At 41.0% G+C, this 22,742-nt stretch overlaps 1 protein-coding gene across 1 annotated transcript in view; it reads left to right on the top strand.

Annotated features, from left to right (window-relative positions):
• Nucleotides 1-1,438: 1,438 nt before the first annotated feature.
• Nucleotides 1,439-22,742, top strand: part of LOC126237223 (hemolymph lipopolysaccharide-binding protein-like) — a 38,655-nt gene continuing 17,351 nt past the window's right edge. The window contains exons 1-4 of the mRNA XM_049947110.1: nt 1,439-1,511; nt 13,783-13,946; nt 14,021-14,156; nt 20,876-21,130. Of these exons, the coding sequence (XP_049803067.1) occupies nt 1,454-1,511; nt 13,783-13,946; nt 14,021-14,156; nt 20,876-21,130 (613 nt within the window). The 5' untranslated portion in view covers nt 1,439-1,453. The remainder of the gene's footprint in view (nt 1,512-13,782; nt 13,947-14,020; nt 14,157-20,875; nt 21,131-22,742) is intronic.

The following is a 22,742-nucleotide window of genomic DNA, read 5'->3' as shown; positions in this document are numbered from 1 at the left end:
AGTGGTTAGAGTGTATTAGTGTGGACTTGTGGAGAGAATATGTGTCTCGAAATTATGTTGCAGAGTTTTTTGTTAAAACCATTTAAACTAATCATCAGTCATTTCTTAATCATTCTATTATTCAAAAATAGAAGAAAATTAATCAGGCCCCTATTAATGTTAAGTCTGTTAATTACAATAGGTATCTACTCGCATACTGGTTGAAACAATGTAGCGCTTCCGAATCCAACACTGTGGAATTTATTACTATATTGGCCTCGTAATCCCTTAAAACATGACGAGAATTAAAAACTTACAGAATATGAATATCGACCAACAGTGCATAAACATATTCTCGTCATATTTTGAGCGGACTGTGAGGTCAAATTGCATTGCTACGTTTCACGTAAAAATATACTGTGTGATAATGTGAGCTAAAAGGCGCAACGATCTCTTTTCTGGCAAATTGTTCATACTTCTTTATTTTCTATTGGCTACTTCAACATTCGTGAGTGACCGATTGAGAAAATAATTGGTTCAAATTGGTTCAAATGGCTCTAAGCACTATGGGACTTAACATCTGAGGTCATCAGTCCCCTAGAACTTAGAACTACTTAAACCTACCTAACCTAAGGACATCACACACATCCGTGCCCGAGGCAGGATTCGAACCTGCGACCGTAGCAGCAGCTCGGTTCCAGACTGAACGGCCTAGAACCGCTCGGCCACAGCGGCCGGCCAGCAAATAATTTCATCTCAGAATTGCGAGTGAAACACTTTGAGTCCACGAAAGGAAGAAAGTAACTAAAGCATTTATAGAAAAACGTGAAACCCTTTTTTCACTTTCAGAACAACCTAACGTCAAGTAAACTACTTTGCGTCTAACTAATATGCCAGTGAAAGTCAGCCGTCCGCTGTGGCCGAGCGGTTCTAGACGCTTCAGTCTGCAACCACGCTGCTGCTACGGTCGCAAGTTCGAATCCTGCCTCGGGTATGGATGTGTGTGATGTCCTTAGGTTAGTTCGGTTTAAGTAGTTCTAAGCCTAGGGTACTGATGACCTCAGATGTTAGGTCGCATAGTGCTTTGAGCCATTTCAACCATTTGAAGTAAAAGTCAAAGAATTGACTCCAAGGCATGGACCCCTAAGTATAAATATGTACACCGTGAGGTAGTAACGCTTATGTGACAGGAACGTAGGCGGATGATTCCGCAGATGGAGCTCTACTCTGTTCTCATGTTTGATGTAACAGTACTATGTTCACCAGGCGTGTACCAGACAGACTAATTATTGGTAGTAAGATTACTCTTTCAGTCACTAAAAAAATAAAAATAATTCTGGACCATCAAGAATCTCGTTTATCGTCGTTATCCTTATCTGTGTTTATTTGTATTTTTCCGTGTACGCAGCTCTTCCTCGAAAGGAAATGGAACTGACCTATGGTGAGGTCATAGCGATTAGTCCAACACTTAAATATGGAGATAGCCAGTCGTCTCTGTTCTGTAGGAGACACCGTCACCGATCCTCGTCATCGTAAGTAAAAGTCAGCTTTGTGAAATGGCAGTACTGTTACACACTAAAACTTTATCAAGCCCTGAAACAGAAGAAATCGAAGTGTTTGTTTCAATAGAATATGATGCCAGTTTTCAGAGTACTTTCTAATTACAGTGTGATCTACTACCATGTGCAATTTTGATCCTAATGTTATTTACACTTATACGAAATCTGGTATCTTCATATACGAAAATTCAGCTCGGGTATGTTTGCGCTCGTAAAACTCGAAAAGTAGTCAGTCGATTGACTTGAAATTTTGACACAATATTGGAATGGAATACGTGTGGTACACCTATTTTTAATACACATATGTAACGTATAAAGGGTAAACATTCTCACCAAAAATCTCGAAAAGTTCTTGACGGTTTTACTACAGATTTTCTCACGCGCATAATTAATACTTGAAACAATCTTCCTTTACGGATGAAAATGCGCTTCAAACGAGGCTCGACCAGTTGTACAGGAAAACGCGACGAACTTTAAAGCGATTGTGTAAACCAATCTACTTCTAAAGTCGTTTTTTAGTCTGGATGATGTCTGAGAAATTGGTAAAACTTCATTTCATTCTAAAATACGTAAATCTCAGTGCAGGGCAAATGAACTATGTGAAAATTAAATTTTCAACGGAAGTGTATGGAGCTCATGCTATACGATGTGAAATCCAGGCTACCCAGTACATCACACAATTCGCCTGCGAGAGAGCAGTCCGTTTTCAAAAATATTTACGTACACTGTCTGACTGCAAAACAAAATGATTCAGATTAAAATTGTGAACTTAAATATAGGTAATCACTTGTAAACAATCACTATACCAGAATTGTTATTTTAATTAAAGAAAAATGTACGTATAAATTAAGACATCTGATTTTTTGGTAAACAGCCTGATAACTTACACGTCAGCACTTTTCTGATATCTTTTACTCATATGAAATATCTGAACTTGTATTTTCACAAATACTTTCCCAGAATCACTGTACCATACAGTCGACATGAATTTTGAAATTAAATATCTTGGCTATCTGTCCCCACGGTACGTTCATCTGTTCTGCTACCTCTCACTTTTAGGAAAATGAAGAAACTGTCAAACATCAAATTTCATTTGCAGTGCTTGCGAAGTGCAGTACAAGACAGTATCTTATCTCTTTTCATAAAAATACTTCCTCAGCACAAAACTCTCGATGTGCAATGTGAGTATCCAAAGCACATTCATAAAGCTAAAGATGAAAAATGAGAAACTATACTTAACGACTCTTAAATGAAAACGAAGATTTCAAGTATAACTATGCTTCCTTACCAACAATACACTCTTTCATAAATTTCTCACAACTAGACAAGTTATCAAAAATTTTTCTCAATAATTTTCCTGTGTAAACTTACTTTCCTTGACATTTATTTCAATTATAAGACAAATCCACGTTCTGCACTATAAAGCTTCTTACCGTAAATTTTATCCGTACACAATTTTCTAACAATAAACACTACACGGTTACGAATATATAAAAAAGCTAGATTACTTTAGAAAACTTCCCTTCTGTCATTCTCACATTAATATCAACTCAGTTCCACGAGATTTTTCCTCAGAGTAAATTAATACAAAATGCTTTTCAAATAATGCTGACTCCGCTACAAGGCAGTCCAGCCTTCGCTCTTCACTAGGCAAGTACATAGCCAGATCGTCTAACGCACACTGACCGCTTCTCTGACAAAGTAAAAGTAGCCCCTCTGCCAAAATCTGTGGTTTCATGAACAGACTTAGAAAGAAATGGTTATACCTGTACTACACAGATTCAGTACAATAATCAAATTCGCAATGGATGGTGTTTATACTATGAAAATAATTAATATTGCCCAACGTACGGAATACATTATATCTTCACTAACAATTTACACTACGAAGAATTGAAAACTAAATCTTCTGACACAAAATTAAGGATTTTCAATAGCGCTCTAATTTATGCTGCAGGTATATGGCCAGAGCGTCGCGCAACTACCATAAGTTACTTTGACCCGTTCTCTCGCTTATGCTTGCAGGACAAAATTACTTTAACAGTAGGGTTAGGTTAGGTTAGTGTTGTTTAACGTCCCGTCGACAACGAGGTCATTAGAGACGGAGCGCAAGCTCGGGTTAGGGAAGGATGGGGAAGGAAATCGGCCGTGCCCTTTCAAAGGAACCATCCCGGAATTTGCCTGAAACGATTTAGGGAAATCACGGAAAACCTAAATCAGGATGGCTGGAGACGGGATTGAACCGTCGTCCTCCCGAATGCGAGTCCAGTGTGCTAACCACTGCGCCACCTCGCTCGGTGTAACAGTATTCCCCAGTGTTATGCAGAGGTGGCACCTTTATCAAATTACAGAATAACATGTATGAGATTAAAAAGTGCGCTTCTCTGATTTTTGTCGACGTCTATGGGAATATATGCCACTGTGAACTAGCTCTCCTGTTAAGCAAACAAGCCTATGAGCATATGCACTGACCTCTGCTAATCCAACGTGACATTTATCCAACAAACACGAACGCAGTTACGGCATAAACCTCAAACAATTTTCGTAAATTTATCCGTCTATTGATATTCTATTACAATTATTTTTAGGATATCTGTACTTGTGAAATTTCACATTAGTCTCAATGAAAGATCTCAGACGTGATTTCACATTTCTTTATGTTTTGAATACTATATACAAGAACGTAAATCGTGAAATCTACGAGATTTGCTGTAACATAATACGCTGTGAGATTAAAAAGTAGTTGTAGTAGTTTTATTGATCTTGGGACCCTTTTCGTAACGATATTGGACATGACGTAGATTGTCGATGTGTTTGAGGAAACGACGGTCATTGTTTTCGACGTGATACAGACGACTTCTACGACACGAAGTATTCAGCTGGAATGTTGGTGCAGTGGGTAGGGTCGTGGACGCTCAGTATTGCGCCCTGTGTTCGCAAACCAATTACTTTTTTGTTTTATTTTGTATCCTTTATTTATTTATTTTCTCATTAATCTACGTATACGTGTAGAATTTACTAGACGGATGTCTCTTATCGAATTGGGGGATACAGGGGCGCTATATAAATTGTAAAATTACAACATCGTTTTACGATAAGTGTCATACATACATTTATTATATCTTATTTGTGTGTATGTTATTTTCAGCGTCACAGTCTTTTTAAATTTTCACATTCTTATATTTCATTTTAATGTCAATTCTTATATTAATTCTAGCAGTCCTATTCTGTTTTTATCTTTATTTCTGAGGAATAATTGATTCATTCCCGTGGATGATGCCACTCGTAGAAGCAATCGAGACAGAGAAATTCCTAACACGTCGACCAGCGTACGACGGCAGGTTTGCCGCAGCGATATTCCATCGTATGGACCTCATTCGGGGAGGAAACGTTGTTAATATTGCTGAAGATTTCGCACATTGTCAATAATATGGTCACAAACCATACATAACGGATCGCCTTATGGAGAACTGGCGCTTGCAAACAATTGTGAGCCAAGATTCACTACAGGAATCTCACCGAAAACAATTTCAAATAATGTTCTCATTCATTTATTGGTCATTTTTAAATACAATTAGTAGATGCATAAGGGCAACGTAATTGCAATGTAGATTTGAAAACATTTATGTAGTACACATCTACTGACTTGATTAGATAAATGAAAAACAAAAATTACGTCGCCAACTTTGACCGTCGTTTTCTCAGAAACGCTTGAGTACCTAAGGATAAGCCGAGACACGCTTATCTTGACCCCTCTTGCACTGAGTAGCGTTTTTGCGAAATCGGCTGATGGCATTTGCTGTATTTTCCTCGTTAGTTCACTATTTTCCCGAGTCTGTGTACATTTACATAGTGCAAGTAATTTTGGGTACGTAAAGTTGTTTTTAATACAACAGTATATTCCATTATTCTGCTGCGGAGAGCCGTATATTGTGCCTTTCATATAGATGAGACATCCTTCTTTGCTAAAGTGATCATTTGTAAATTATGATCAACAGCCACGTTAATTGTGCTGCAAACTCGCTGTGGATTACTATACGAGCCCCATTGGTCACTGGAGCCTTCTAGAACAAGAGCGATTTGAATTCAAGTTCTATATCCCTAGTATATACATTTACATCTCTCATATTAGAAATTAAATTGTAGCAACGTTTTTTACCTTGTTCTGGGTGAAAAATATTCGATTACATATTACAAATTTTCAGCTTTCGCTTTGCTACTGTACTTTTCGGGTCACTAACAGTAATATGACAACATAAGGCTGTTCCACACAGTTTAGCATCCGTAACAACAATGATAACTTTGATGTGAGATGGAAGTGATAGACATAAAGGCAGTCTGGTTCCAAAAGCCCCATCTGCTTAGGCAACCGAAAATCATATCAGCAACCTATCTTGTGGCCAAGACAGACACGAAGCCCACGCCCACTACAGTAGCACAAGTTTATATGCCAACTAGCTCTGCGGATGACGAAGAAATTGAAGAAATATATAATGAAATAAAGACAATTATTCAGATAGTGAAGGGAGACGAAAATTTAATTGTCATAGGTGACTGGAATTCGATAGTAGGAAAACGAAGGAAACTTAGTAGGTGAATACGGATTTGGGCTAAGAAATGAAAGAAGAAGCCACCTGGCAGAATTTTGCACAGAGCACAACTTAATCATAGCTAACACTTGGTTCAAGAATCATAAAAGAAGGTTGTATACATGGAAGAAGCCTGGAGATACTAGAAGGTTTCAGATAGAATATATAATGGTAAGACAGAGATTTAGGAACCAGGTTTAAAATTGTAAGACATTTCCAGGGGCAGATATGGACTCTGACTACAATCTATTTGTTATGAACTGTAGATTAAAACTGAAGAAACTGCAAAAAGGTGGGAATTTAAGGAGATGGGACGTGGATAAACTGACTAAACCAGAGGTGTTACAGAGTTTCAGGGAGAGCATAAGGGAACAATTCACAGGAATGGGGGAAGAAATACAGTAGAAGAAGAATGGGTAGCTTTGAGGGATGAAGTAGTGAAGGCAGTAGAGGATCAAGTAGGTAAAAAGACGAGGGCTAGTAGAAATCCTTGGGTAACAGAAGAAATATTGAAATTAATTGATGAAAGGAGAAAATATAAAAAAGCAGTAAATGAAGCAGGCAAAAAGGAATACAAACGTCTCAAAAATCGACAGAAAGTGGAAAATGGCCAAGCAGGGATGGCTAGAGGACAAATGTAAGGATGTAGAGGCACATATCACTAGGGGTAATATAGATACTCCATACAGAAAAATTAAAGAGACCTTTGGAGAAAAGAGAATCACTTGTATGAATATCAAGAGCTCAGATGGAAACCCAGTTCTAAGCAAAGAAGGGAAAGCAGAAAGGTGGAAGGAGTATATAGAGGGTCTATACAAGGGTGATGTACTTGAGGACAATATTATGGATATGGAAGAGGACGTAGATGAAGATGAGAGATATGATACTGCGTGAAGTGTTTGACAGAGCACTGAAAGACCTGAGTCGAAACAAGGCCCCGGGAGTAGACAACATTCCAGTCGAACTACTGACGGCCTTGGGAGAGCCAGTCCTGACAAAACTCTACCGTCTGGTGAGCAAGATGTATGTGACAGGCGATATACCCTCAGACGTCAAGAAGAATATAATAATTCCAATCCCAAAGAAAGCAGGTGCTGAGAGACGTAAAAATTACCGAACAATCAGTTTAATAAGTCAAGGATGCAAAATACTAACGTGAATTCTTTACAGACGAATGGAAAAACGTAGAAGCCGACCTCGGGGAAGATCAGTTTGGATTCCGTAGAAATATTGGAACACGTGAGGCAATACTGAACCTACGACTTATCTTAGAAGCTAGATTATGGAAAGTCAAACCTACGTATCTAGCATTTGTAGACTTAGAGAAAGCTTTTGACAATGTTGACTGGAATACTCTCTTTCAAATTCTGAAGGTGGCAGGGGTAAAACACAGGGAGAGAAAGGCTATTTACAATTTGTACAGAAACCAGATGGCAGTTATAAGAGTCGAGGGACATGAAAGGGAAGCAGTGGTTGGGAAGGGAGTGAGACAAGGTTGTAGCCTCTCCCCGATATTATTAAATCTGTATATTGAGCAAGCAGTGAAGGAAAGAAAAGAAAAATTCGGAGTAGGTATTAAAATCCATGGAGAAGAAATAAAAACCTTAAGGTTCGCCGATGACATTGTAATTCTGTCAGAGACAACAAAGGACTTAGAAGAGCAGTTGAACGGAATGCATAGTGTCTTGAAAGCAGGATATAAGATGAACATCAGCAAAAGCAAAACGAGGATAATGGAATGTAGTCGAATTAAGTCGGGTGATGCTGAGGGAATTAGATTAGGAAATGAGACACTTAAAGTAGTACAGGAGTTTTGCTATTTGGGGAGCAAAATAAGTAATGATGGTCGAAGTAGTGAGGATATAAAATGTAGACTGGCAATGGCAAGGAAAGCGTTTCTGAAGAAGAGAAATTTGTTAATATCGCGTATAGATTTAAGTGTCAGGAAGTCGTTTCTGAAAGTATTTGTTTGGAGTGTAGCCATGTATGGAAGTGAAACATGGACGATAACTAGTTTGGACAAGAAGAGAATAGAAGCTTTCGAAATGTGGTGCTGCAGAAGAATGCTGAAGATTAGATGGGTAGATCATATAACTAATGAGGAGGTATTGAACAGGATTGGGGAGAAGAGAAGTTTGTGGCACAACTTGACTAGAAGAAGGGATCGGTTGGTAGGACATGTTCTGAGGCATCAAGGGATCACCAATTTAGTATTGGAGGGCAGCGTGGAGGGTAAAAATCGTAGAGGGAGACCAAGAGATGAATACACTAAGCAGATTCAGAAGGATGTAGGTTGCAGTAAGTACTGGGAGATGAAGAAGCTTGCACAGGATAGAGTAGCATGGAGAGCTGCATCAAACCAATCTCAGGACTGAAGACCACAACAACAAAATCCTTAAATAATACAAGCAGCAATGGAAAACTAGGAAAACCAAGGTTTAACGTATCTTGTTCCGTCCATCATTGGTTATTTTGCTGCCTAGGTAGCAGAATTCCGTAACTTCACCTTCTTCGTGACTATCGATCCTAATGTTAAGTGTCTCGCTGTTCTCATTTCTACTACTTCTCATTTCTTCCGCCTTTCTTAGATTTACTCTTAGTTCATATTTTGTACTCATTAGATCGTTCATTCCATTCGGGAGATCTTGTAATTCTTCTTCACTTTCACTCTGAATAGCAATGTCATCAGCATATTTTTGATATCTTTTCACCTTGAATTCTCTTCCATTCCTGAAACTTTCTTCTGTTGTCATCATTGCTTCTTCGATGTACAGATTGAACACTGGGGGCGAAAGACTACACCCCTGTCTTACACCCTTTTTAATCCGAGCTCTTCGTTCCTGGTCGTCCACTCTTATCATTGCCTTTCGCACTTGTACATATTGTATACTACCCGTCTCACCCTGTAGCTTACCCATATTTCCCTCAGAATTTCCAACATATTACACGATTTTACATTGTCCAATGCTTTTACCAGATCGACACATCCTATGAAAGTGTCTTGATTTTTCTTCAGCCTTGCCACTTTATCAGCGGCAATGTCAGAATTGCCTCTCTAGTGCCTTTGGATCCTAGATAAAGGGAAACCCGTGGTCTGGTCAGGTGAGTCCCTATTTGGTTGGTAAGGGAGTATGTGGTACAGGCCCGACGAAGCCATGGACCAAAGTTTTCAGCAAGGCACTACGTACGTTGGCGGTGGCTACATATTGCTAAGGGCAATTTTCACGTGGAATGGACTGGGTCCTCTGATCCAACTGAATAGATCATTGACTATTCGGCTACTTGGAGACTCTTATCAGCCATTCATCAACTTAATATTCCCAAACAACGATGAAATTTTCATGGATAATATCGCGCTACATCACCAGGCCACAGTTGTTCGCTATTGGTTTGAAGAACATTCTGGGTAATCCGAGCCTATTATTTTGCCACCCAGATCTCCCGACATGACACATAATCGAGAGGTCAGTTCGTGCACAAAATCCTGCAATGGAACACTTTCTCAGTTATTGACGACTGTAAAGTCAGCGTGGCTCCATATTTTTTCTGCAGCGGACTTCCAAACACTTGTTGAGTCGATACGACGTCATGTTTCAGCACTATGCCGGGTAAGAAGAAGTCAGACGCGATATTAGGAGGTTTCGCAAGATATTTGTAACCTTAGCGTAACGTGTATCCGCAGGACATATGCCTTTCGAGTCATTTTTGGTAGTGTAAACGAGGAGAGGTTCTGCCGATCGGGAAAACACTTACTTGTATTCAAGTTCCCCAAGGTAACCGTAGCCTAGCACCCTGTGATGGAAGGGCTATATAGATCCATAAACAAACCTATCGTAACGATTGCATTCTAAATTACGGGAGACATACACCGTTTGAATAATTTTATACACAAAGTCTTTTGCCTTCGTGTGTGGTAAAAAGATAAATTTTTGATAAAGATTTGATACAAATTCTGCCAACATGTCTAACTCTAGTGGCTTAAAAACGCAAATGAATTTTTAACGTTTATTTTACTCGTGTTTTTGAGCTTAACCTATAGTCAGCCTTTCCTGCCCGTTCTACCGTCCTTTCTTAAAGTCTACTTCCTAATGCATTGTGACGTAAGAATGGATAAAAGTTAGAGAACTACAAAATCATTCACGAGAAGAGACTGTGTAATAAATTTGCTTACATATTTTGGGGACAGAACTGCGCTTAAAATGCTGCCAGGGTATAAGCGATGGACACTCGTTCGAAAGAAGAAATTTCAGACACTCATCCAGCAATTCAGATCTGGTGTTTCAGTTGTTCCCTTATACAAACGAATGTTAATACCCGTATGCTTCCTTCCGAAACGTACTAACAAATTTCTGCTCCTTTACGTGCATCATATACTTGAGTTCCTCTTAAATTAACTTAGCGTCACGCGATTCTGACATCTCAATCTTCCTACGCATCTTAACCGTGGAAATTCCAACGCATTTTCCATAACGCTTAATACCAACGGAAGGGTAGGGGCTACTTTGTACCCAGCACCAAATAAACCTAAAGAGCCAAACTCATTAAATGTATTTCTATAAGTAGGGTACAGAACACGACAATATCTTTCAGTACAGTGATAGCAACACCAGCGCGTTTTGCACAGTGTTTACACCGAGTTGAGGGGCGCTTTGTGAACAGCCACATAAAAATTTAGAAAAATACAAATTTCACTGATTTTTATTCAGATTCATTCGCAGAATATTTTTCAAAGTTGTATACGGCGTGTTTTCCCCGTTACAGAGTTCTAGGGCTTGTAGAAGGGAATGAGTATATAATATTTTGAACATGAATCCATGCCCGGAAAAGTTCCGTTATCGTTCTACGATGGTTTAGGTTCAGATGTGTAACGCGTCCACGACAGCTGAGGTAAAGAGGAAAGTCTCAGAGTTGCTTGCCCTGGTATGCAACGGGGTAGACAGGTTCATGTCCACTACGTCAGAAGACGACGCGATGTCACTTAACGTCGTGTGCAAAGTTTTGTTTACGATACTTCTGTAGAGGCAGAGGAAGATCTGCTGGCACTAGTTCTGGACGCTCCGCTAGAAACTGAAGATACCAGGCTCTCATTCAAAATATGTAACTCACTCCTCTTTGCAAATCCTAGAAGCCTGTAACGGAAATTTGCGAATACCCTGCAAATGTCTAAGAAGGCTCCTGAAGTTGAAAATATGAATATGACTTTTCTTGTGAAAAGTCAGATTCACTACTAAAACTTAAATTTTTGGATTGAGTTTTACTGACAAATTTGAAACAGTTACCGAATCTGATATAAGAAATCATAAAAAATAGCAAATATCAACTACAAGACTAGGTTACGGCATTTTCACTACTTGGACGCGAAGTATCCTTCACCCCCCCCCCTCCCCCCCCCCCCCGGCGTGAAAGGACGTGTGCGATTATTTCAGTCAATACAAAGTCGAGCAAAAACTTGGCATTACGAGCTTTGTTACCAGTATGATGTCACACCCTCTCTGGCTTAGATGCATGCTATTATTCGTCTAGAAAGGGTCTCGTAAAGCCATTGTGTCGTCTCCCAAAGATAGCTGTCCCACAAGTGATGAAACTGGTCCTTAATATTCTGCATACTGGTCATGGGACGGAATGGACGTATCAGCTGAGGGGAATGGACATCTAAGCTGGTCCCAGACATGGTCTATTGGAGACATGGAAGTGCAAGATCACGCAATATTGCCCTGTTGATAAATGGCGCCACATTACCGTAGCATGAGAGGTAATACATGAAGACTCAAGGTGTCCATGAGGTACAATTGTGCCATCAGAGTTCCCACAGCTATAGCCGACCGTAACATGAAGTCAAGCCGTATCCTGCAGCCAAACTCGATGGTTTCCACACCATGACGTCTCTCTAAAACACTGCAAGAACTGAATTTCTCCTCAGCTCGCCGCAATACTCGCCAGCGATGGTCGTGCAGAAGCTCGATTCATTGGTAACACACTACATCGCCATCCATCAGCAGTCCGCGCTTCTCCGCCAGCATATCACTCCAGACGCAGCCACATGTGTTGTGATGTTAATGGCAGTCTACGCACGGGACGATAATTCCCTGTTTCGGCTGCCGCCAGTGTCCAACCAACGTTTGGGAAGGATACAGTTTACTGCAGGGAGACCATTACACGTTCTCGGAAGGGACGCGCGGATGTGCTATGTACAGAATATGGTGATCCTCCATTCGGGTTGTCAGACGTGTTCGAAAAGAACCTTGACGACGATTATGCTTGACCTCACAATGTCATGGAGTCCAATATCGCGTCACTGTCACAAGCGTGTGTCGCCGCAATCAGAATATCGCACGATTCGACCAGCCGATATAGCTGAGACCCACGATGACACGGCTTTCAAACTCAGTCAGGTGCAGACAACGTGTTCTCACAGGAGTACGCAGTATATCCGTGTCCTTCAAACTGCTCACGCAGCATCGGACGTTGCTCACGCTCTTTGTGCTCTAAGGTGACAAATGACGTAGGGCAGCGATATGGTGTAATAGGGCAGTGCATTAGCGGAGCTGTCGTTTGTACCCACATGATTCATGTGAAAAAGTTATGATTATGGTCACCCGACGGGAGTTAACAGACTCTGAATTCGTAATGGCAGTTGGAGCTAGACGCATTGTACATCCAGTTTCGGAAATCGTTACGGAACTCAGAATTCCGCGATTCACAGAGTCAAAAGTGTGCCGAGAATGCCAAATTTCAGGCATTACCACTCACCACGGACGACGCAGTGGCCGACGGCCTTCATTAATGACCGAGAACGGTGACGTGTGGACAATGCGGCGAAATCTGGCGTTTTTTTTTACGCTATATGGCAACATACGACCGAAGTGAGAGCCTTTTCTAACAGCATGACATCACCTGCAGCATCTGTCCAGGAATCGTGGCCGTATCATTTGACCCTAGACGACGGGAAAGCCGTGACTTGGTCAAATGAGTCCCGATTTCAGTTGGCAAGAGCTGGTTTTAAGGTTCGAAACTCGCGCAGCTCAGTAAAGCCATGGACCCCAATTGTCGACAAGGCTTTGTGAAGCCTGGAGGTGGCTCGATAATCGTACGGGCTGTGTCTGTATGGAATGGTCTGGGTTCTCTGGATGTTCGGATACTTGGAGACCATTTTCAGCTATTCATCGATGTGATGTTACCAAACAGTGATGAAAGTTCTCCTGGTGACAATGCGCCATGTCACCGATCGCCCAACATGAATCCCATATATCATTTATGGAACATAGTCAGAACGTCAGTTCGTGCACAAAATCCTGCACCGGCAATTATGGATGGCTGTAAAGGCAGCATGGCTTCCTGAGATTTGTTGACTCCATGACACGTCAAGTTGCTGCACTATGTCGGGCAATAGGTGGTATCCCATGAATTTTGTCACCTCAGTGTGTACCCTACCAAGGCTGGTTACAACACTCAGCACGAACAACATTTATGCATTCTTGTGACCATTCAATGTGTTGCATTGAAGTGCAACATTTTACACACTCGACGATGGAGCGTACATATACAGTTACATTGACATTCGACCATGTTTCAAATATTTTGTCAGGCACTGTGCTTTCGAATCGACCTCTGTATCGTGCCGGGGTACTTCGAAGTGTGTCTGTCTCATTTTGTAGAGGGCAGTATGGTCTGGGAATGCATTTGGCAGCTTCTGGTGGCACTTCTCATTATGGCATCGCCTCGAGAGCTCCTCGCAGACGACTGTGTGTCTTCCTCTGCAAGCAGTGTTAGCCTCTGGGCGAGCAGCTTCCGCAACCTTACGGGCCACTGGATTACCAAGGTGGGTGTAGATTCCTCTGTCGCTAATACTACCTTCACACTAGACAAACTCATCAGTTGTGTGGTCTGTTACAGGCGGCTCTCATCCGCAAAAGTAGACGAGATGTCAGCGAGCTGCGGTTTGAGCAAAGGCCGCTGCATTACGACATCGACATTACCCGTCAAAACTGTGGTGACGTCGAAAAGCTGACGACAGTTTACACTGTTGTAGGTCAGTATTAAATATCACCAAAGGGGCTTCCGAGTTCCCGCAAATTTTTGTTTTAGTGAAGTGTAGCTTCACCTCCGAGTGCCAACGAAGACCAATAAATGGAGGAAAATTTTGTTTCGATGAGAATCAAAGACTTACAAAGAAATCCTGAAATCCTTTCATGCATACGTATCTCGTTTCTGTTTCTGCTTCTTTCCTTGCGAATTAGGCTCTGTAGCGAGTAATGCTTGTGCTACTCGATGACGTTGTTGGTTTCCATTTCCTTCCATGCTCATACCGTGTTATTCGCACTTGTTGCTTGTACGTATTCAGGAAGACGGCGACTCAAACCGGCGCCGGCCATCCAGTTTTAGATTTTCCGTACTTTTTCTGAATCGTCTGAGGCAAACTCCCGGTTGGTTTTATTCAAGGGCACGGCCGCTTTCCTTTTTTCTACTCCGGAATCGCAATTTCTGCACCATCTCTGACGACCTCTTCTACGAATGCGTGTAAAAAGGAAACTTTCTTCTTTCTAAAATCTCCATACGCTGATGCAAAAAATTTGCAAGACCAAAAAACATTTAAAGAAGAGAAATGAAATTGTGGAAATACATTTGTCTAGATAACATATTTAAGTGATCAACACTGGAAGATCACAGAATAATGTAAACTCAAGATAAGCCATTGCAAATGTCAAATGCTGGTACATTAATAACCGGAGTAAGCGCCGAATGATGAATGTTAGCATGCAAACAGGTGCCGGATGTCAGTTTATGGGATGGAGTTCTATGTCTATTGCAGTCTCTAGGCCAATAAAACGGAAATGTCATGTGACTAGGGCCTCCCGGCGGGTAGACCGTTCGCCGGGTGCAAGTCTTTCGATTTTACGCCATTTTAGCGACTTGCGCGTCGATGGGAATGAGATGATGGTGATTAGGACAACACAACACCCAGTCTCTGAGCAGAGAAAATCTCCGACCCAGCCGGGAATCGACCCGGGCCCTTAGGATTGACATTCTGTTGCGCTGACCACTCACCTACTGGGGGCGGACACTACGCTAACATAGGGACGGTTACAGATGTTTGTGGATGACAGCTGGATTTTTCATCCGATGATGTCCCATATGTGCTCGCTTGCAGACAGATCTCGTGATCGAGCGGGTCTAGCCAAGATGTTGACCCTCTGTAGAGGTTGTTGGGCTACAACAGCGGTATGTGGGCGACCGTTATCCTGTTGGGAATGTCGTTCATTAATGGCAGCACAACAGATCGAATCAATAGATGGACGTACATATTTGCAGTCAAATGTGTGGGATAACCACGGGACTGCTCCTGCTGCCATACGAAATCGCATCCCAGTCTACCAGATGTAGATCCAATATGTCTAGGATGCAGGCAGCTTGGTTCCAGGCCATCAACTAGCCTCCTTCTAACCAACACACAGCCGTGTCTGTCATCGAGTCAGAACCAGCTTTCATCGGAAAACACTGCAGATATTACCCTGCCAATGAGCTCTGGCTTAAACCACTGATGTTAGCGGGGTCAGTGGAATGGATACTTCTGGGTACCTGGCTCTGAGCTGTCCTTGAAGTAACCGGTTTGTAACAGTTCGTTGTGTCACTGTGGTGCCACTTGCTGTTCTAATTGCTACTGCAAATATAGTACTATGCACCAGTGGCATACACTGAACACGACGATCTTCTTTCACGGTAGTGCCACGTAGCCGCCCGGAGCACAGTCTCTTGCGACAGTACATTGTCGTGACCACCGCTGCCAGCAATCTTGTACAGTGGCTACATTACTGCCAAGTCTTTCTGCAGTATCGTAGAAGAAACACCCGTCTTCTCGTAGCCCTGTTACACGGCCTCTTTCAAATCAACAATGACGTCTTTGTCGTCTTCAAGGCGTTCTTGACTAACATTAACTCATCACATGCAGTCTCAAAGGTAATACACGGTCACAGCGGTTACCGCGTGTATTCAAAAGAAACTTATTTTCACCGTCGTAGTGGCGCTACTAACCCGACTGGCCCGAAACTGGAATGGACATCATCTCTGAGCTGTAGACTTTCGTCTACGTCGCACAGCGTCTTCTTGGCGTTGCGTTTTTCTTCCGTGTCTGTAGTTCACAGCCAAGTTTCAGTGCTCTTACCATCATCAGGTATCATAAGACATGTGAAACAGTTCCTGATTGCATTACGTATTCCCACCTCTTGCCACATGAGGGTATGTAAGTCACCTAGGACCGCTGTCGAACACGATATTTGCTCTGCTCCTCCCGCAGGAGGTTCGAGTCCTCCCTCGGGCATGGGTGTGTGTGTTGTTCTTAGCATAGGTTAATTTAAGTTAGTTTAAGTAGTGTGTAAGCCTAGGGACTGATGACCTAAGCAGTTTAATCCCTTAAGAATTCACACATTTGAATACATTTGAACACGATATTGTTGATGGTCGGAGTGCTATTGTGCATCTCACGGACGCATTGATCTCCACATCTTTGAACGCGGTACATTCACCGGTAAACGTTACCCTGAATTCCTACTCAGTGTGCATTTTTCCACCAGTGCATTCGGTCCTGACTTCATGTTTGTGGATGACAATGCGCGACTGCGTCAACAGCGCAGGTGAAGAAGCTCTTGGCGCGAAATGATATTTGGCGGGTAGACTGACCTGCCCGTTCCCCCGACTTTAATCTGATGAGGCAGGTGTTGAATGCGACAGGTGACGTACTGCTGTGGCACGTAAACTTGCATCAACGATCACCCCGCAGTTGTCAAACCGCAGATGTCAAACCGCAGTTGTCAAACCGCAGTTGTCAACTGCACTGGTGGAGGAATGCAACGTCATACCGTAAGAAGTCCTTACCAACCTTGTTCCCAGCATGGAAACACGATGCAGAGCTTGCATTGTCGTACATGGTGACTACAAACGCTTTTTGTAATGTACAGGGACCCATCACAGATCGTGGTGGCTTCGTTGTAAATATTGTCTTGGAATGGAAGTGTCTTTTTTGTTCCTCTCATTCCGAATTTATTTCAGTTCCTTTGTTCTATGCTGCACAGTTCTTTCTGTGTATAGTCCAAATTTCACCGAGCTATGTTGCTTGGCCGTGACACATGGCGCAAGTTACTTTCGTCCTTAACTTTTACACGCCATTACAATTTCACATTTTTCTTCCACAGCTGCACTTAAATCTGTGCGGTGTCTCTCATTGACTAACCATAACAGTACCTCATGCACAGTGAAAAGTAATCCCTTAAATAAACAAATAAACAAACGTAAAGATGCAAACGGATGTCTTAAATGTTTCTCATTACTGAGGAGTTTTCGAAGGATATGAATGTTGAAAGTCAGCGGTCCAACAATCTCTACATATTCTTATGCTTTTTTTAAAGAAGAAAAATTCGTAGTTTTTGGTTGGTACAAGTAGCTGAGAAACTACTGATTGGGTTGCCGGTTTCTTTTTAGCCAATATTCAAGTAGTGTAGCTCATGAAAAAGGTAAATGTACTTCCAAAATAGCTCTCATGAAACAACAGAGTAAAAATTTCTCCAATCGACGCAAAAATTATATTCACATTATGAAATATTACGAGGTATTTATGTTGCACTTGTAGTGAAAGTACGTGACGAAAGAGTCAACTTTTCTGCGACGAATATGCTTTTACTTAAGTAGTAGTGTTCTAGTAATTTTGTTGAATGAATAAACTGTAAAACCGCGTCTTCGTATCCTTCTGTTATTTTTAATTTGTCGCCAGATGATATTTATCTCAAGATGGTGAAGATGTGTTTGTTATCTTCTACTTCATAATGCAAAGTGCTACAGTTTTGTGTAAGAGGGACAAGTTGAATGGGAGTCCAAAGCTTACATGACAGCTGATTACGTGGAGTTGGTGCACAAATTAACATTGGACCAATGAAGTGGAAAAGTCTATGACGCATCTGACACTATTTGAATAAGAAAAGGGCAGCACCTGTAAAAGGATGAGGGAAATACTCGAGTGAGAAAGATTTACATAAGATAGGTGACATCCTTCATGTTGACTAAACGAAAATTCTAGACGAGTTTCTCAGAATAGTTTCACAGTGTCAAGAAACTTTCAACTGGTTTTATTACTATTACCACTATTTTAATCCAGACGCGAAACAGCAGTCAGGTAGGGGAACAAAATTGCAAAAAACGAAGTGAAGCCAACTGCATTTCCCAGTAGTGTTTATAGTTATTGATTATCTCTCTGATTTTAAAAACGTAACTAGGGGAGAATGAATTTTCTGCACCAAATGAACAGAAAAGTGTTCATGGGAACAGCAGTGCTGCACCAAATGGGACACATCATGCATGATAGTACTTTCTGCAGTACGTGTCAGAGAATTACTATATAGTGTGGAGACGGTGATAATATTTTAGTTGTGTTTCGGTCTTCTTCTACGAGATCAGCGAGAAGAGACTTAGAGATAGAAATGATACATAGGTACTTCGCCTGCTACATCAAGTATTCAATTCTCTTCCACTTATCTGTCTACTGATGATTGATTAACTTCAGGAACGACTATAATCCTTTTTACCTTACGTTTTGGATTGTAATAATGAAGCCATTATATGCTGTTTTGTTAAAGTTTAATTAACACATTCAGTGTTTTAACAAATATTCCACTGTTCTGTCTGAAAATATTGCACCGTAGTCAAATTCAAAACAACAGGAAAAAGGACTGAAGGCTTATTCTATGACCATTTCATTGAGCTATGCCGATCTCCGTGTATTTAAACAAGGTCTTGGTTCTCTATGAGTCCGGCAAATGCAATAAAATCTACACACACTGTCTCGCTGAGACATAATGTTTGTACTGTTTGTATGCCTCTACACCTGGCTACAGTGTATGGAATGAGTATACCTTGCAGGTAATGTTCTCACGCTAAGAAATCACTTACATGCCTAGTGTTATATTAATGAAGATATGAATTTATTAACTCTTTTTTTGTTATATTTGATGAGAATTTATATCTTCCGCTCAATATTGAGTTTTATAATTTTTCCAACCCTACCATCTTTCACAGGCTGGTCTGAAACAATCTGAAGAGCTTGTGATAGGGCTGCAGCGTATTCTCTACTGAGAAATAATTATTAAGAAAAGGATATCGATATGTTGCTCCGTTCCGTACTTAATTCCATTGTAGTCAGTCAGTCAGGCCGTTAGATGAGCAGATTCAAACGGCCCACCAGAGACAGTGACGCCAAACATGTTCTTCATTTAGGTTCCTAAAACCGAACATGTGAGGGACGCAGAAACTGGTCATAGGACGGTAGTGTGGAACGAACCTGAGCTGAAAGCTGAGGACTCTCGTGCGCTATCATGTAGGCAATGAGAGCATTTGTCGCTTGTTGTACCTGGCATGGAGTTGCTCTATAGCAAATCTAAGGTATGATGCTTTTGGTGTAGTGCATAAATGGAGTAGTAAATTGTACGATTGCCAATAGTATAGGCAGCATTGGTAGGAAAAGAAAAATAAGTGTGTAAGAGAGAAACCAGGAGCGACAACTTCTCTTTGTTTTTCTTGTTTGTTTGGTTGTTAGTTTTGCACGTAATTAGAACCGCACATTGTTTAGTGTTAGTACATTTTGTATTTCAGATCCTTACAGAACAAAAAATTTCATTTTATAAGCAATATAAATTGGTTGATCGTGTAACATATGTGTTTTTACTTAACTAAACTTATTACTTTGGACAGAAGTACAGTTTACATGCAGAAATGCAAGCTATATATAAATAATTATTGTTCTTTTGTGCTCAATAGAATGTTCTCCATCATGATCAAAGGCAATACTTTGCTGTTATTGATAAATGTGAAATTTCTTTATGAATAACAGAACCATGGTTTATGTAAGATCGACGAAGTACTGAAGCGATGTTTGATACAGCATTCTTTTGCGCTTTTTTCATTATATTACCTTTTTCTTATAAAAGGGCGTATCCTAGCGCGATATGATATATCTGCGTTTTTTAAATTTTTACCACATCTTCCCTCTGTTTGACGTTAGAGATCAACACATTTCGAAAGAAATCTGAATTAAACATTGTCAGTTCCAGATTTACTGTAAATACTGCTTATTTTTAAGTAAGAAACAGGAGGATAACTATGTAGCAAAGTTTTCCCATAGGTTAAGCAGCTCTTTACACATCCTCAGTCAGTTTTTAGACGGTTCACCGCTTCCGTTTTCTTGGGGACTCTACTAAGGCACTGATCGCATGCACACGGAAAGCGAGCGTTATCGGTTAACGCCCAATAGGTATGCAACTTTTCTAACGGGCACATTAACCGACCAAAGCTACTATGAAAACCGTCGAGGTCTACGCTTACTTATGATAATCTACGGTAGCCTACCACCGTTCTACAACTCTGATCCGGAGGGCTGCATGAATTTGTGCGCACAATGGCCTGATTGAACAAATTCAGTGCTGACTCATTACCAGCAAAACGTATAGAAACATTTGATTAACAATTATTTCTCAGCGAAACCTACCCTGCAACATCCTTAAAAGCTTTTCAGACAGTTTCTGATCACACTGTATATTAATTTAATTAGCCACATCCCAGAGTTATTCGATAGCAGCATTCTCTGGCCTACCTACAAGACTGGACACTGTTACTGTTCTAGCCTGTTGTTGACCTATATATATGTATGTTTAACTTTATTTTCGCTGTTGTTTCATGGACCTGATGTATCATTTGGTATATCACGGACAGAACCACCTGCCCGTGTTGGTGCCGACTACAAATTCTTTCCAGATGTTGGATACTACAAGCTGCACACTGCCAAAACGAACTGGGAAAATGCTCGGAGAGCATGCGCAAAGGAAGGAGCGCACCTCGCCATCGTGAACTCTAAAGCGGAAGAAAATGCTATACGGGAAGTGATGAGAGCTCACTCGACAGAAAAATTCGATGCTTTCATCGGTTTCCACGATATGTTCAAGGAAGGAGAATACCTCACGGTCTTGGGTGAGTATTACTCCTATGTAAGTGACAAATTGAGGCTGGTTGGAAAGATTCGTATGTCAGTACTCTAAAGTGAAGAAAAGCGAAACTCACACAAGACATTAGTCAGTTTTTCGTACGCAGTTTCCAAAGTAGGGCCAATATTTGAGCAAATTTCTACTCTCCCTTTCCACAGCATTATTTCTTCCGCTAATAATACTTGGAGTAGCTAAGCGTATGGCGAACACAGCAGGAGTGATTATTAGGGGTTGACGTCCTGTTGATGGCTTCAGTTGTGGTTCTTACAGCCTGAGGAAGCATCCAAACATCAGGACTTCTAATTTTCTCTTTGATCAGACAGGATGGGCAGAAACAGTACAGAAAGCGCGTTTGGGTGTTGCACGGTATTGTTAAGAAAAAAATTCGATGCGTTGCGCCGTTTCCGAGTTGGCATTGAAGTCAGCCAAGAAGGCCATTTTACGAGCAAATTCAAGCCGCCTGCCAGATAAAATTAATGTCAGTTGTTCTGATTGCGTATATCAGTGTTCCCCAATTTTTCTCAACCGTTAGCTCTTAGTGCAGTCAGATATTAGCTAGTACATCCATCTCCCTACCATACCATCACCACTATCAACCATGAACATTAGCACTAACTAATCTTACTTTGAACAGTTCAATTACAAACGATGAAGGATAAATGATATTTAGTGTTTGTTGATATTTCATTATATTATGAACTAATGAGTGAAAGAGACAGTTGGTACTTCTTATACAGTATCTAATATCGCTTTTTGAAAGATTGATGAAATAGTTTTCAGTGCATAGCGATTGTTACCTACAAATCCATCTCGGAAAAGGAAGTTAACAATCCCTTCTCTCTCTACTGACTCTTGCTTCAGCCACCACCCGTCCCGATTTAAAATAAACCAATTTAAAATATGTGCACTGAACTTCTTCCTTGAAAATCACTTGATCGCTGGACTCCTTACTTCTGAATTGGCAGAAATTGGGCAATTTCAGACTGGGAGTGTCGCTAATAATAATAATAATAATAATAATAAACCCCGTGGAGGGCCGGGAAAAGAATAGTCCTCTGCCAGGCGACGAAAGGATCAAACCACTAATAGGGCTAACCCAACTTTTAGTGTGATCAGTTGGTTCAGGACAGAACTAATGAAGCCTCGGACAAGTGCTGTCGTGGTTGGGGACGACGCTTGAACCCTAAGCCCATCCACAATGGTAACGACATTGCTAGCCACACGGAAAATGATTTAAATCCAGATAGAGGTGTTTTGATGGATATGCTTCCTGCAACCACTCTAGAAGGAAAACAAAGACAGAGGATGAGATGTTCAGATGAAGTTAACTGACACCTCATGTTTTGTTATTACCAAGCAGCAAACTTAGGAACCAACACAGCTGGATACAGATCACAAGTATACACAACATTTATTACCAGATACCCAGAATTAAAAATTTTAACAGAACAACGACTAGCTGATCAGATCCGTGTAATAATAAAAAATAACAGGATACCCCAGTCAGAATTAGAAAACATCAAACAACAAGTACAACAAATACTGGAACAAAATAATGTGCAATCATAAGAAGAAGAAAATACAGTAATGGACTCAAA

Source organism: Schistocerca nitens, chromosome 2 (genome assembly GCF_023898315.1).
Source record: "Schistocerca nitens isolate TAMUIC-IGC-003100 chromosome 2, iqSchNite1.1, whole genome shotgun sequence".
Classification (NCBI taxonomy): domain Eukaryota; kingdom Metazoa; phylum Arthropoda; class Insecta; order Orthoptera; family Acrididae; genus Schistocerca; species Schistocerca nitens.
This window is presented reverse-complemented; position numbering and strand designations above follow the sequence as displayed.